Raw genomic sequence first — 12,500 nt, forward strand, 5'->3', positions numbered from 1 at the left:
AGTTTCCTGTAGCGACACTCAGTAAATATTAAAATATATTTTCACAGAGACGTAGAAACATCAGATTTCACTCTGTATATACAGCAGCAGCAGCGTCAAAGGTTCAATTCCCTTCATGTGATCCGGGCAACGTGACGGACAGGTCACGAGACGTGTTGGTTTACAGTCTGAGCCTCAAGAGGGCGCTGCACACGAATGGTCTGATCTATTTGTATTTTTGTGTTGAATCTGTCTGATGTCGTGTTCAGACGACAATAAGATCACATGCCGCTCTGACCAATCACAGCTCACAGTCTTTCACGACAGGAACACGAGTCTGGCTGCGATTGGGTCAACTGTTTCAGATCAGCGATGTGATTGGCTGAGAGCGTTTCTTTCATCACCAAAGCCTCTGATCTTAGTCACCTTCAGCTGCATGACTCCAACCAGCCGGTGGCATCGTCACTGGTCTGGGAGCAGCACCTGTTTGTTGTCTTTTCAAAGTAAAACAAGGTGAGATGATTTTATTTCTCTCTGAGGTGTTTCAAAGGCCAACGCCCAGCTGAGCTCAGAGAGATCGTCCAATGAGAGACGAGCTGCGTCTGATGTGGGGGACCTTTACTTCCTGCGCCTGTCAGACAGGAGCAGATTACGAGCCTCAGAGACAGGATGGTTTTATCTGAGCGGAGATAAGACGCAGTAAAAGGCCAGAGACGCTCTGATCATCAACAGGAAACAGGAAACATCCAGTTCCTCAATAACTTTATTAACCTGTTCAAACAACAGAGACTTTTATCTTTCTGTTTGAAGACTGAGAGGAAACAGTGGATCTGTCACTGAAATACTACTATATATATATCTATATCTATATAGATAGATATAGATATATATACTGTGTATATTTAATACAAAAGATGGTTCCAGGTTAAATGTGAAAATTTGCTGCTCTTCATTGTAAATATTCAAATTATTATCGTCATTAAAAATTGTTTGTATTTTGAAACCAGATAAATCAGTAAAATGCTGCTTACACATTCATCATTTACTGTCTGCACTGTGTACTTTTACTTTGAAGACTTTAAGTATATAATACTCTGGACAATCTACTTTCTGTTTACAGCACATGACCAGTTTACTGGTCACATGATCAAGTTTTTCAGGGGCACATTTAATCTGAAAAGATTTTTGTCTCATTTTGCTGAAGTTTCTGGGCTAAAATATTTAAATGTAACTTCAGCTGACGCCGTCAGATACAGGAGAGTTCACTGTAGTTCAAGTTTTAAAGTGAAAGTACTCGTTTGACAGTTTATTATATTATTGTACTATGCTCTATGACATCATTAGATCCTTTATACTGAAGCAGATGGGAAAGCAGCAGGTGAAGCTACAGTAAAATACTTTATACACAGTTTTATATACATATAAAAGGATGAAATATTGTGAGAGTTTCTCTATTTGATTTGTGATGAGTTACTGGATCATTTAAACAGTTGAGAACTTTGGAGGAAAAAGCTTTTAACAAATCAAACATTTAAAAAACTAAACTTCTGAAAAATGTTCAGAACATTGGTTTAGTCTTTCACAACATGTTTTAACAGCTTGTTATATTATCTTTTGTTTAAAATCTTCATTTTAAAGGAACTAAAGCTGTCAAATAAATGTATTGGAGAATAAAATAGAATTATTCTCTCTGTATCAGAAGTATAAGTAGCATAAAGTGGAAATACTGAAGTACAAGTATTACACAGTGTAAACTGTCCAACCTGAAGAGGAGGAGGAGCTCTCATGTTAATCTCATGGAGCCTGGATTAACAACAACAAGCTAATTTAGCTTAGCAGGAACTCATCTTCATCATCTTCATCAGAGAACGAACCTGCTCGTGTCTTCATCTTGTTTTCCTCGTCTCTCCCTCCGGACCCTTCCTGACTTCAGCCGATGGGTTGGACTGGTTCCAGAGTCAAGAGGATTCTGGTTTGTTGTTGAAGTGGTTTTATGAAGATGAGGTGAAAGAGGCTGAACTGGAACCTGAACGTTTTCAGAAAAGATTCACAAAAACGAATCCAGACAGAACGAAAGTTCAGAAAGATGTGAGCCGATGGAACAGCATCATCGAGGGGTCGTCGTCATGGTGATACAGTCCCCGTCCTCAACCCTAATTGATTAACCTTGATTAAATAAAATGTGTGATTAATTATTAATCATTGATAACTCACTGAACGGTTAGACCTGCAGCTTCTGTGGTCACATTATGAAAATCTTACATCTTTAACTGAATTAAATCTAAAGTCAAACTATTCCCTTCCTTTATTAAACACTTATCTGCTGCTTCATGTTAGTTGTGATGATTATTGTCAACAATCATAATAATATATGTAATTCCCCACAGCAGGTTTAATATTAAGACTATAAATAAACACTCCATTGAATTCTAAGACGTCGTCAAAGAGGATTTTATTTGAAACGCGGACCCGGAAGTGATGGTTAATATTTTCGCTGCTTTAACGATGCGCAGTTTTACCGTGAACTGATCAAAATAACGAGAAAACGCGTCAATTGTTTCCTTTGATGATCGACGAAGCGACACCGGAAGCTAATGGACGACGATTTCAGGTGGAGACGAAGCTTCGGGAAGGTTTGTTCTGTTTCTACATCCGGAAACATCCAGGGCTAATGCTAATAATGCTAAGCTAATGTTAGCTAAACAGCTGATGTTTTCAGTCCGAGGAAGAATAAACTGGAGAGAAGAGAGAAGTGTTATTACAGTTATTATTAAATGATTATTATCATCACTAAACCAGTTTCATTAAAACCAGTTTTATTTAAACCAGTTTCATTAAAACCAGTTTTATTTAAATCAGTTTCATTAAAACCAGTTTTATTTAAACCAGTTTCATTAAAACCAGTTTTATTTAAAGATCATGGCGCCCCGTGGCAGACGTGTTGGACCCTCGCAGTAGAACCCGGGACTGAGAACAAACAGGAAGCTCTCCAGTGGCTTCAGCTGGGCTTTAAAACACTCGTCCCACAGACTCACTCACAAGCTGCTGCCCCTGGGACTCGACCTCACACCCTCCTCACTGGCCGGCCACCGGCACCCCCCAGGGATGTGTTCTCAGCCCCATGCTCGACACCGGCGGCGTGGAAACAGCTTCTAGACGTGAGGTGACGTCTGGTGACTTGGTGTGAAGAGAACCATCTCACCCTCAACACAAGACCAAGGAGATGATGGTGGACGTGAGAAAGGAGAGGAGAACTCATCGCCCCCCCCGCACACCTACCTGGACTATACCTCGACACAACGGTCCTTCACTCTGCCCCCCCCCCCCCCTGCACCATCTCTTGTTGAGATGGTTCTTGCACAATCTCAACAAGACCATGTCCTACTGTCTATGCACAGATGTTTCATTGCACACATTTATATTGTCTTACGTTGATATACTGTATATATATTTTTTATTTATGTTTTACTATATATTAATACTTTTTATAACTCTTAAAGCACAGTGTTTGTAGCAGAAGGCAAAGTAAGAATTTCATTGTACAGGACTGTATATATGACAAATAAAACACTTTGAACTTTGCAGTTTATTTAAACCAGTTTTATTAAAACAAGTTTAAATTAAAAAGAGTTTAAACCAACTGGCCACATGTTCCAGACCAGATGTCGGATGTCGAAACCAGATCTGAACGAAGTGTTAGCCACACTTTGCATTCACCGCTGGTCGTAGAGTCATGTGACTAATATGACGAGAACAGGAAGAGGACGTAAGTGTCTGCGTCATTGTTTACCATCGTCTTACTATTAGAGGTCGAAGTGTGGACGACAGGCATTACCATAGCAACAGTAATGACTTAACTATAGACTGTAAATAAAGACGACGACTCGTCTCCTCTTCCTCCAGAAAAGAAGCAAAAATATCTCAGATACAAACGCTGCCATCTTTTGGTGATGACGTCATTTACAGTCTGAGTCTGTGCAGTAGTGATAGAGTGGAGGCGTGGGATCGAGGCCCCGCCCACACACACACTCGACCAATCATGAGTCAGTCTCAGCCTGTTTGTATATCATCAAATAACTGATTCAAACCAAACTGATCAGAAACACTTGAACTTGAGAGATGAGAACGACCTGAAATGACAGAAACATCTTTGACAAACATTTATTTAACGTCTACTTTGATTTCGTTGTTTGGTTCATGTCCCATCTGCTAACATGGAGGAGGTTTATGACCTATACTGCAGCCAGCCACCAGGGGGCGATAGACACATTTTGGCTTGACCTTTAGGAGCCATAATGACGTCCATCTTTATTTCAACACTGTCATGTGTTTAACTGACACTCAAGATGCCACAGTTGACGAACATCTGTGTCGTTCTGTGTTTCAGCTTCTTTACCTTCAGACGTCAGACAAGTGATCGTTGGTGAGGACGAGCAGCAGCAGTGGAGCCCCCTTGTGGACCAGGAGGACCCAGAGCCCCCCCACATTAAAGAGGAACAGGAGGAACCGGGGACCAATCAGGAGGGAGAGCAGCTGGAGGAGTCTGATATCAAGTTCTCATTGACTCCTGTCGCTGTGAAGAGTGAAGAAGATGAAGAGACACCTCAGTCGTCACAGCTTCATCAGAGTCAGACTGAGAACAGAGCGAACTGTGGAGGACCAGAACCAGCCAGGAACTCAGGTCCTGATGGACATTTACAACCAGGTCCTGAGGACAAGACTGAAGACTCCTCTGAGACTGAAGACAGTGAAGGTGATTGGATGGAGACCAGGGAACCTCAGTCTGGTTTGAAAAATAAAGTGATTCATTTGAACTGTAACACTGTGGAGAGATCGTTCAGCTGCTGTAAGTGTGGACAGAGATTCGGCCGTAAACCACATTTGAATGCACACATGAGAATTCACACTGGAGAGAAACCGTTCAGCTGCCCCTTCTGTGGCAAAAGATTTTCTCAGAAAGGAAACTCGATCAGTCACATGAGGCTTCACACGGGAGAGAAACCTTTCAGCTGCTCTGTCTGTAAGAAAAGCTTCAGGTACAGTGGAGACGTGAGCAGACACATGAGGATCCATACAGGAAAGAAGAAAAACAGCCGTGGCGCTCGGGACTTGGTCGTCAGCAGCGCTCACACAGGATCACAACCGACCCACAGCTTCGACACAGACAGACTCAAACCTCCGGTGACTGACGACAGAACCGACGTCGGCACCAGTGACGATGGCTCGAAGGAAATCAGGGAACCGGACTCAGATTTAAATGGCCAGAGAAACGACAACATCTCTGAGCGTGACACAAGGTGTAACGCTGACAAGGAGCCGTTCAGCTGCTCCGCATGCGGCAGAACATTCTGTCGTAAGGATCATCTGATGAGCCACATGAGAACACACACGGGAGAGAAACCGTTCAGCTGTTCGGTTTGTCAGAAACGTTTTAGCTGCAACGGGAACATTTTGGCACACATGAGGATTCATACCAGAGAGAAACCGTTCAGCTGCTCCTTCTGTGGCAAAAGTTTCAGCCAGAAAGGAACTCTGCAGCTGCACGAGAGGATTCACACCGGAGAGAAACCGTTCAGCTGCCCTTTTTGTGACAAAAGATTTGCTCACAAAAGACGTATGACGCTGCACATGTCCGTCCACACTGAGGAGAAACGCTTCAGCTGCAACGTCTGCAACAAAAGATTCACATGGTACACACAACTCAAAACACACAAGTGTGTCGGTGCGTCCTCGCAGACTCGACAGAACCAAACTGAGAAAAAGGTTTCAGCCAAGGAGGCGTTCAGCTGCAGCGAGTGTGGGAAACTATTCAGCCTGAAAGGAAATCTGAAGACGCACATGAGGATCCACACAGGAGAGAAACCGTTCAGCTGCTCGGTCTGCGGCAAAAGCTTTAAACAAAACGTTCATCTGACCGAGCACATGACCATTCACACGGGTGAAAAACTTTACAAGTGCGACGTCTGTGGCAAAGGATTCAACAAGAAGTTACTGGTGAAAAAACACACGTGTGTTTAAACACGTTTAGACGTCGACCAGTCTGAGGACATGGATTTATATTCGGCATGAAAACAAATTGTTCATGTTTCAGCAGTGAAGATATTATCGCCCTAAAAGATCAGATTCTTATGAACTCAGTTTCCAACTTTGAAGTTTAATAACTCAGATAAAACAAGAAAAATTAAGTTTTTCATGAAACAACTGAATCTAAAGAATTGAAATCACTCACAGCCACTGAGTTCTCCATGTCTGAATGTTCAGTGAGAATTATTACTTCCTATGTAGTGGACTCATTGTATCCCATAATGCATTGTGATAAGCATTGTATGACAGAGCGATATATCCCATCATGCACTGCTTGACAAGAGAATTGTACTTTGCCAGTATGAACCTAATCTGACCAGGATCGGACACAACAGATGTTTTCAGACGAACTTGGTAAAATAGTCTAAACAGTTTCTGGAGTGAAGGAGAAATGAGATCTGAAGAACGGGTCAAATATATACACAGAACTTTTATTAAAATGTGACTTTGACATTTCCAAACTTCCTGTGACATTTTCTGCTTTTCATCCACAAGTTACTGGAAACTCATACAGAAACATAACTTTACCGCACATTGGAACAATAGATGCATTTTAGGGAAGAAAAATAATCTCTTCTTTACAAAGAATGGAGAAGAGCATCTGGTTGATGACACATTAGATAATCATGGAAACATTTGGGCTCATGACGTCCAAAATATAAAATCTTGTTTGTAACGGTTCATATAATCCCACTGGATTATTCAGGCTTCACCACCAGCAATAATTCTTTGAATCAAATACTAACTTCTTCTGCAGCTGCTCCACAAGAGACTTTAAGATTAATGGACAGAAACATTCAGGTAAAAAGACGGTTTTCAAGGACGACCCTCACGTCCCTTCACCTTTGAAACAGCAGTTTTATAGATGAGAAACTGATTTCATCTGAGATGATGTTTTATCCTTCTCATGACTTTTTATTGTTTTTACTTCAACACTGAAACAACAGAACATCTTTTCTTATAATTTCATTCAAGCTTCTCAGAATGTTTCAGGTACTGATGAACTTCTATCGACCAAAATAATCTAACACATGAAAGTCTGGAACCTGAATGAAGGCAAACAGGCAGTTTGGGAAAAATAATTTAATTATCATAGCAAAGAATTTCTTACACAAAAGCAGTTTTCTTAAAACCTTTTCACCGGCGTATTTGAACGAGATAATACTGTAGAAAAAAATCGGTGAAATCACGTAGACTGAGGAGCGTTGGGGGGAGGAGCCCGAGGTGGTTGGGGGAGGGGCCTGTGAAGCTAACATAAACATGTCTGACTGGAAACATGTTATTTGTCCTCTGCACAGCGTCTCTGTCTCAGACTGAAAGAAATAAATCCTGAATATTTGGACTACGTCCGTCTGCTCGAGTCTTTGATCCAGGCTGAAATATTTATACAGATGTTAAACGTGAAGCTCGACTCAGCTCTAGCGCCACAGTGAGGTTAGCAGAGCGAAGTACAACTATGACTATAACAGAGGGACATTAGCTTCATAACATCCACGTCCCTGGAGGATGTTCTCTGATGATTTAGTCCAGGTGAAGCTCAGAGGTTTGACTCAGTGGAACAGAGCAGGTTCTTCACTTCTGTATTAAATATATTCACAACCTTTGACTGTCAAACTTGGTTCACACAAATCATGGATCCGATAGAAACAATCTTAATAACTGATTCCTCATGTTTTATCCAGTGAAACCTTAAAATCCCTCCAAAACTCATCTTGTTGGAATTCAATTCAATTTCACCTCAATGATAGAGGGGCGAGAGAAGAGGAGGTGAAACCTTCAAATAAAAAGAGTCAGTGGAGAGCTGAAGATCCAAAGTGTCCCGTGGACGTGACCCGTGGACGTGTCCCGTGGACGTGTCATGGTGCATGGAGCAGTGATGTACCCTCAGTCAGGTTAGGACCCTTCTTCCTGATCCTCCTCCTCTTTTTGCCCTACACAAAAACATCAGCTGAAGAAAACCTGTATGTTGCATCATTTAGTGTGATGTTGTGAACAAGTGTAAGTTGAGTGTGTGCGTAGTGAACATACGTAGTTGTCACTTGACGACCAGTTGGGGAAGCACTGACTGTGGATCTGCTTCTCCTTCTCAGCTTCTTCGTAGTATTTGGCCTGCATATCTCTTGACAGCGCCTTCCACTGAGGACACACAACAACACACTGTCAGCGCACAAACACACAACTACACGTCACTACAGGCTGAGCAGTGCACAAACACCAGCACGACAACATCACTCAGAGTTCATCCCTCATGGAAATTTTAATTCACCAGATCCTGATTTTTATTTGTATCAAATCAAACGTCTGATTTTGTTCCTCTGGAGCCTCAATGATCCTCTCGATGTTAGAGATCAAATAAAATCCTTGATCGCACAAAAATATTTATTAGTTTTCTCAACAGAGATTTTGATGATCAGCCACAATATTGTAACCATGAAATGTGTACGTGGCCGAGACGTCTCACACAAGCACTTTAACGGAAAACACAGCGGTGTGCAGCGGTTTGGAGAACGTGGAGGTTCTTTGGAGAACGTGGAGGTTCTCTGGAGAACGTGGAGGTTCTCTGGAGAACGTGGAGGTTCTTTGGAGAACACGGCTGAGCCGAGTTGTGTTTGAGAGAGAAACACCAGACGTGATTTTACTTTTTTATTTTGCAATTTCAAGCTCAGCTCCTATAAGTCTATAATACACTACTTGGTAGGTATAAAAGGGTTAGGGTTCACAGGGTTAGGGGCGGGTGTTTTCGTCTTACACCAGAGGAGCCGTTATTAAAATGAAGTACAAGAATCCAAATGACAGTAAAACTCTAAACGAGACAAGAGACCACAGCTGAGTGTTTCAGGTGCGAGTCCCAGCACTAGAATAAAATGTGTTCAACTACGATGATCTGTTTGGTGTCAACACACGTGAGCTGTGATGCTTGCTTCTTGTTCGAGACACGGTTCCGACAGGCGAGTATATTATTACCTGCTAATTTGAGTCTGGACACGTCATATGTTCAATATTAATACAAATGAATTAACAGGCGAGGCAGTGCGTCTTCTTCTAGGTCCTCAGATAAACTACAGCAGTGGTCGACAACTGGGTCAAAAGAATTCGATTATGTATATTTCACCATAATCTCTTGTTTGTTTGTCTTCAAAGTAAAAGCACAACCTTCGGTTTGTTGCTGCCATGCTTTAAACCAAGTTAAATTACAGAGCTTTTAATTTGAAATGTTGTGTACTTGGGTCTGAAGATTGTGTCGTTGTTTAACAGACTCTGAAACAATCGACATGTGATGTATCAGTTCAATAAATCATTCAAACCTATATATAGAAACCACATGTGAACAGTAATAAAGAAAATTCGGTTTCATTTGATTAACAACATTGACAATAAAAATCTGCGACCATCATCACCACAGGACAAACACTTCAAACATGCAGGTGAGAACAAACGCTGAGTCATGTTAATACAGAAAAATTTGGTCCAAAGTTTATTATCGCGATGGACGATGATTATGCAGTAACTACATAGAGTCAATATATTAACAAGAAATACACAAACAGGCCAATGGCAGCAGCAGTCATTTAAATCTGTTGGTTCAGCATCAGAATTAAGTAACAAAATCTCACTAAACAACCAGAGGCTAAAATCGTCTTAGATTGTTTGGGCCTTGAGTGAAATCTTGACCTTGTACAGGTGATGAAGGTCATTGAAGGTCGTGCACACACCCTGCAGCCGAGTCTTGTGTGAGGGGGTGACCTGCACCAGCAGAAGATTAAGAACCAACATGAAGACCGACACCACCTGAACGAACAACAACTTTTTCCTTTGCCATTTGGAAAGATGTTGTTTGCACCTGAAACACACGCGTGATCCTACTCGTAGCACTTCAACGTATTTGTTACTTATTTGAACTAATACGTCATGTTCTCTTTCTCTTTCTCTCTCTGGTTGAAACATTCAAACTAGATTTTGTGGACATGATTCGCAGAATATGGACATTTTTCTGGACTTGCTTCGAGGTTTGACTTGAATATTCTCCAACATCCTCACTGGTACTGTTCAAGGTCGGTTCACATACCTGTAAATAGAACAAGATATATCACTGCTGTATTTAAGATTTGAGAGAAGCTACAATAAAACAGTGTCAGCGCCTCTGATGAGCATCCTGGTCCAAATTTGTGAAGGTTACAACAAGACTGTATCAGACTGTACCACTTTGAGTTCTGCACTTCTTCTCCTCACCGTCTCCTCGGAATCTCTCGGGTTGCTGAGATGCTCAGCTGCGAAAAACAAGATGAGAACATTTTGAATAAATTTCAACACTGATCGTTTTACTCAAGATGCTTGTTTGGTTAATAATTAAAACATTTCTACAATAGTCTTTAACCGTACAAAGGTACACTGTGATGCGTTGGTACGCCTTCTTCACTGTCTCCTTGTAGAGTTTCAGAGAGAAGGCTGTTTCTGTTCCTGGTACATTGATTATCTTTGTACCATCAGCAAAGAGCAGGACATAGGGACCGACATGTGCATTCGTGTTGAAGTCCTTCATTTTTTGTTTAGCAGCTTTCAACAGTTCCTCTGCATCCGCCCCTGGGCGCACTCTGACGGGTAGAACCATTCCTCTGACAGCTCTCAGCCATCCCTTGGTCATCTGCATCATACCCACTGAAATCTACAGGGAAACATGATGTTTGATTAGAATAGTAAATATATAAGACAGAAAGGACCACCAGGAAAAAGGGGAGTCGCCGTCAGCAAAGAGAAATTACCTTCACAAGGTTTTCCTTCGGTGGTTCTTTTTTCTTTCTTTCTGTCTTTTTCTTGAAACATGATTTTGCCTCTTTCGAACTCTGAAATGAAGCCAGAGCACCTTTTCCTGTACTTCCTGCTTTAGACAGAGTCCAATCAAATGTCATGAAGACATAATGTATAGATCACTGCATCATCATATAGTTCTATTGTCATCCAGTATATACAGATGTGGATCGGCAGTGATCTCTGAAACAATACCTTGACCTGTGGCAGCATCATTGGCATCAAACAAGAATCTGACTTTGTTGCCACAGCGTCGGCAGAATGTTGTCGCTGAGTTCAGGTTGGATCCACAAAATGGACAATGTATTATCATCTGTAATAAAACAGTCAAGTATCATTAGGCTAGCACCCAGAATGTAAACATGAATTGAATGAGCCGTTCACTGGACATGAAGGTATAACACGTACAACGAGTTGACAAATCTCGCTGATATCAGGCTAGAAGCAGCCGTCTGTCAGCAGCGCCTCCTGTTGAGCTGGAGACCAACTTCACCGGGCTGAGCCAGGATAATATTCATGTCAGCTCCACGGGACTAAAATCAACATCTGTTGATTCATTGATTAAAAGACTAATTTGTCAACTGATCAATCAATGCAGGTTAAAGAGTTAGAAACACAGTGGGACAACTATGTGCCAATAACGACTTGTCTTCATACACCAGTACAACTTAGGTTCTGTTCGTCTGATTGACTAAAGTTAGCTAACTGACCTGGCATCAATGCTAACATCACTGCACAGCTAGCTTCATATATCATTATAACGTTAGATGTCAAAGTACATAAATATGAAAACCTATAAAGATGATGAACAACATTGTCTGTTTGTCACACAGTAATCATAGTTAACGTTAGCTAGTAAACAACATTTCACTTACTTCTCAAACAGGCAGGACACGGGAAAGTACCTCCACATTCTCCAAACCCGCTCAGCACGTAACATTTTCAACATTCTTTGTCGCTCACTTCTATTGAGGTTGTGTAGTTCTACTGTTTGACTTTTGCGGTCGTGTTTCTCATTGATTTGCTTGTGTAAGACGTCTCAGCCACCATTAATGTGGCCGCAAGTCTGTACGATATCAACTGCGTTTTAAGAGAAAATAATAAAATGATACAATAAACTTTTGGGAACTGAGAGATGTCGGAGCTCTGTGAATGAGAAGTTTACATCCGTCTGCTGAAGTTTTATTCACAATGTCAAGGAGAAGCACTACACTACCCACAATCCTCAGGTGTAGTAGCAATGTCTCTGATTGGTGGAACTCGCTGTTACCATGGAAAGGTTAAACACAACCGTGAAATATCATGATGGCTATGATCGGATGGTTCAGCGTCACCACACTAGGTTACTACACTACACAATATATAGAAACATACAAAACACAAGCTACAATATTTTAACGACAAGGTTAAATTCAATTCATTAATTTTCCAATATTTCTTTTGGTCTGAATCATCTCACAGAAGGTCGACCGGGTTCGGGGGTGAAAACTCTTTTATGAAACGTCAATAAAGAATAGACAGTAATTCTTCTAACACAGACAAACGCAGAGGAAACATCATTTCCAGGTGTCGGTAAAAATTACTGTCAAGAATTATCGATAGAGGAACATTTTCATAGTGTTGTCCATTCG

The 12,500-nt window shown here is 41.4% G+C and overlaps 2 protein-coding genes across 2 annotated transcripts in view; one reads left to right on the forward strand and one right to left on the reverse strand.

Moving 5' to 3' along the window:
* Positions 1 to 4,306: 4,306 nt before the first annotated feature.
* On the forward strand, positions 4,307 to 5,997 carry LOC117770642 (gastrula zinc finger protein XlCGF57.1-like). Its single transcript, XM_034600291.1, has one exon. It carries the CDS (start codon positions 4,741 to 4,743, stop codon positions 5,995 to 5,997), a length of 1,257 nt encoding a protein of 418 aa, XP_034456182.1. The 5' UTR covers positions 4,307 to 4,740.
* A 1,137-nt stretch (positions 5,998 to 7,134) lies between these two features.
* Positions 7,135 to 12,500, reverse strand: part of LOC117770805 — a 19,244-nt gene continuing 13,878 nt past the window's right edge. The window contains exons 7-8 of the mRNA XM_034600550.1: positions 8,092 to 8,199; positions 7,135 to 7,994 (exon numbers count right to left, since the gene is read on the reverse strand). Of these exons, the coding sequence (XP_034456441.1) occupies positions 7,920 to 7,994; positions 8,092 to 8,199 (183 nt within the window). The 3' untranslated portion in view covers positions 7,135 to 7,919. The remainder of the gene's footprint in view (positions 7,995 to 8,091; positions 8,200 to 12,500) is intronic.

The sequence above is a fragment of the Hippoglossus hippoglossus genome, chromosome 11 (assembly GCF_009819705.1).
Source record: "Hippoglossus hippoglossus isolate fHipHip1 chromosome 11, fHipHip1.pri, whole genome shotgun sequence".
Taxonomy (NCBI): Eukaryota; Metazoa; Chordata; class Actinopteri; order Pleuronectiformes; family Pleuronectidae; genus Hippoglossus; species Hippoglossus hippoglossus.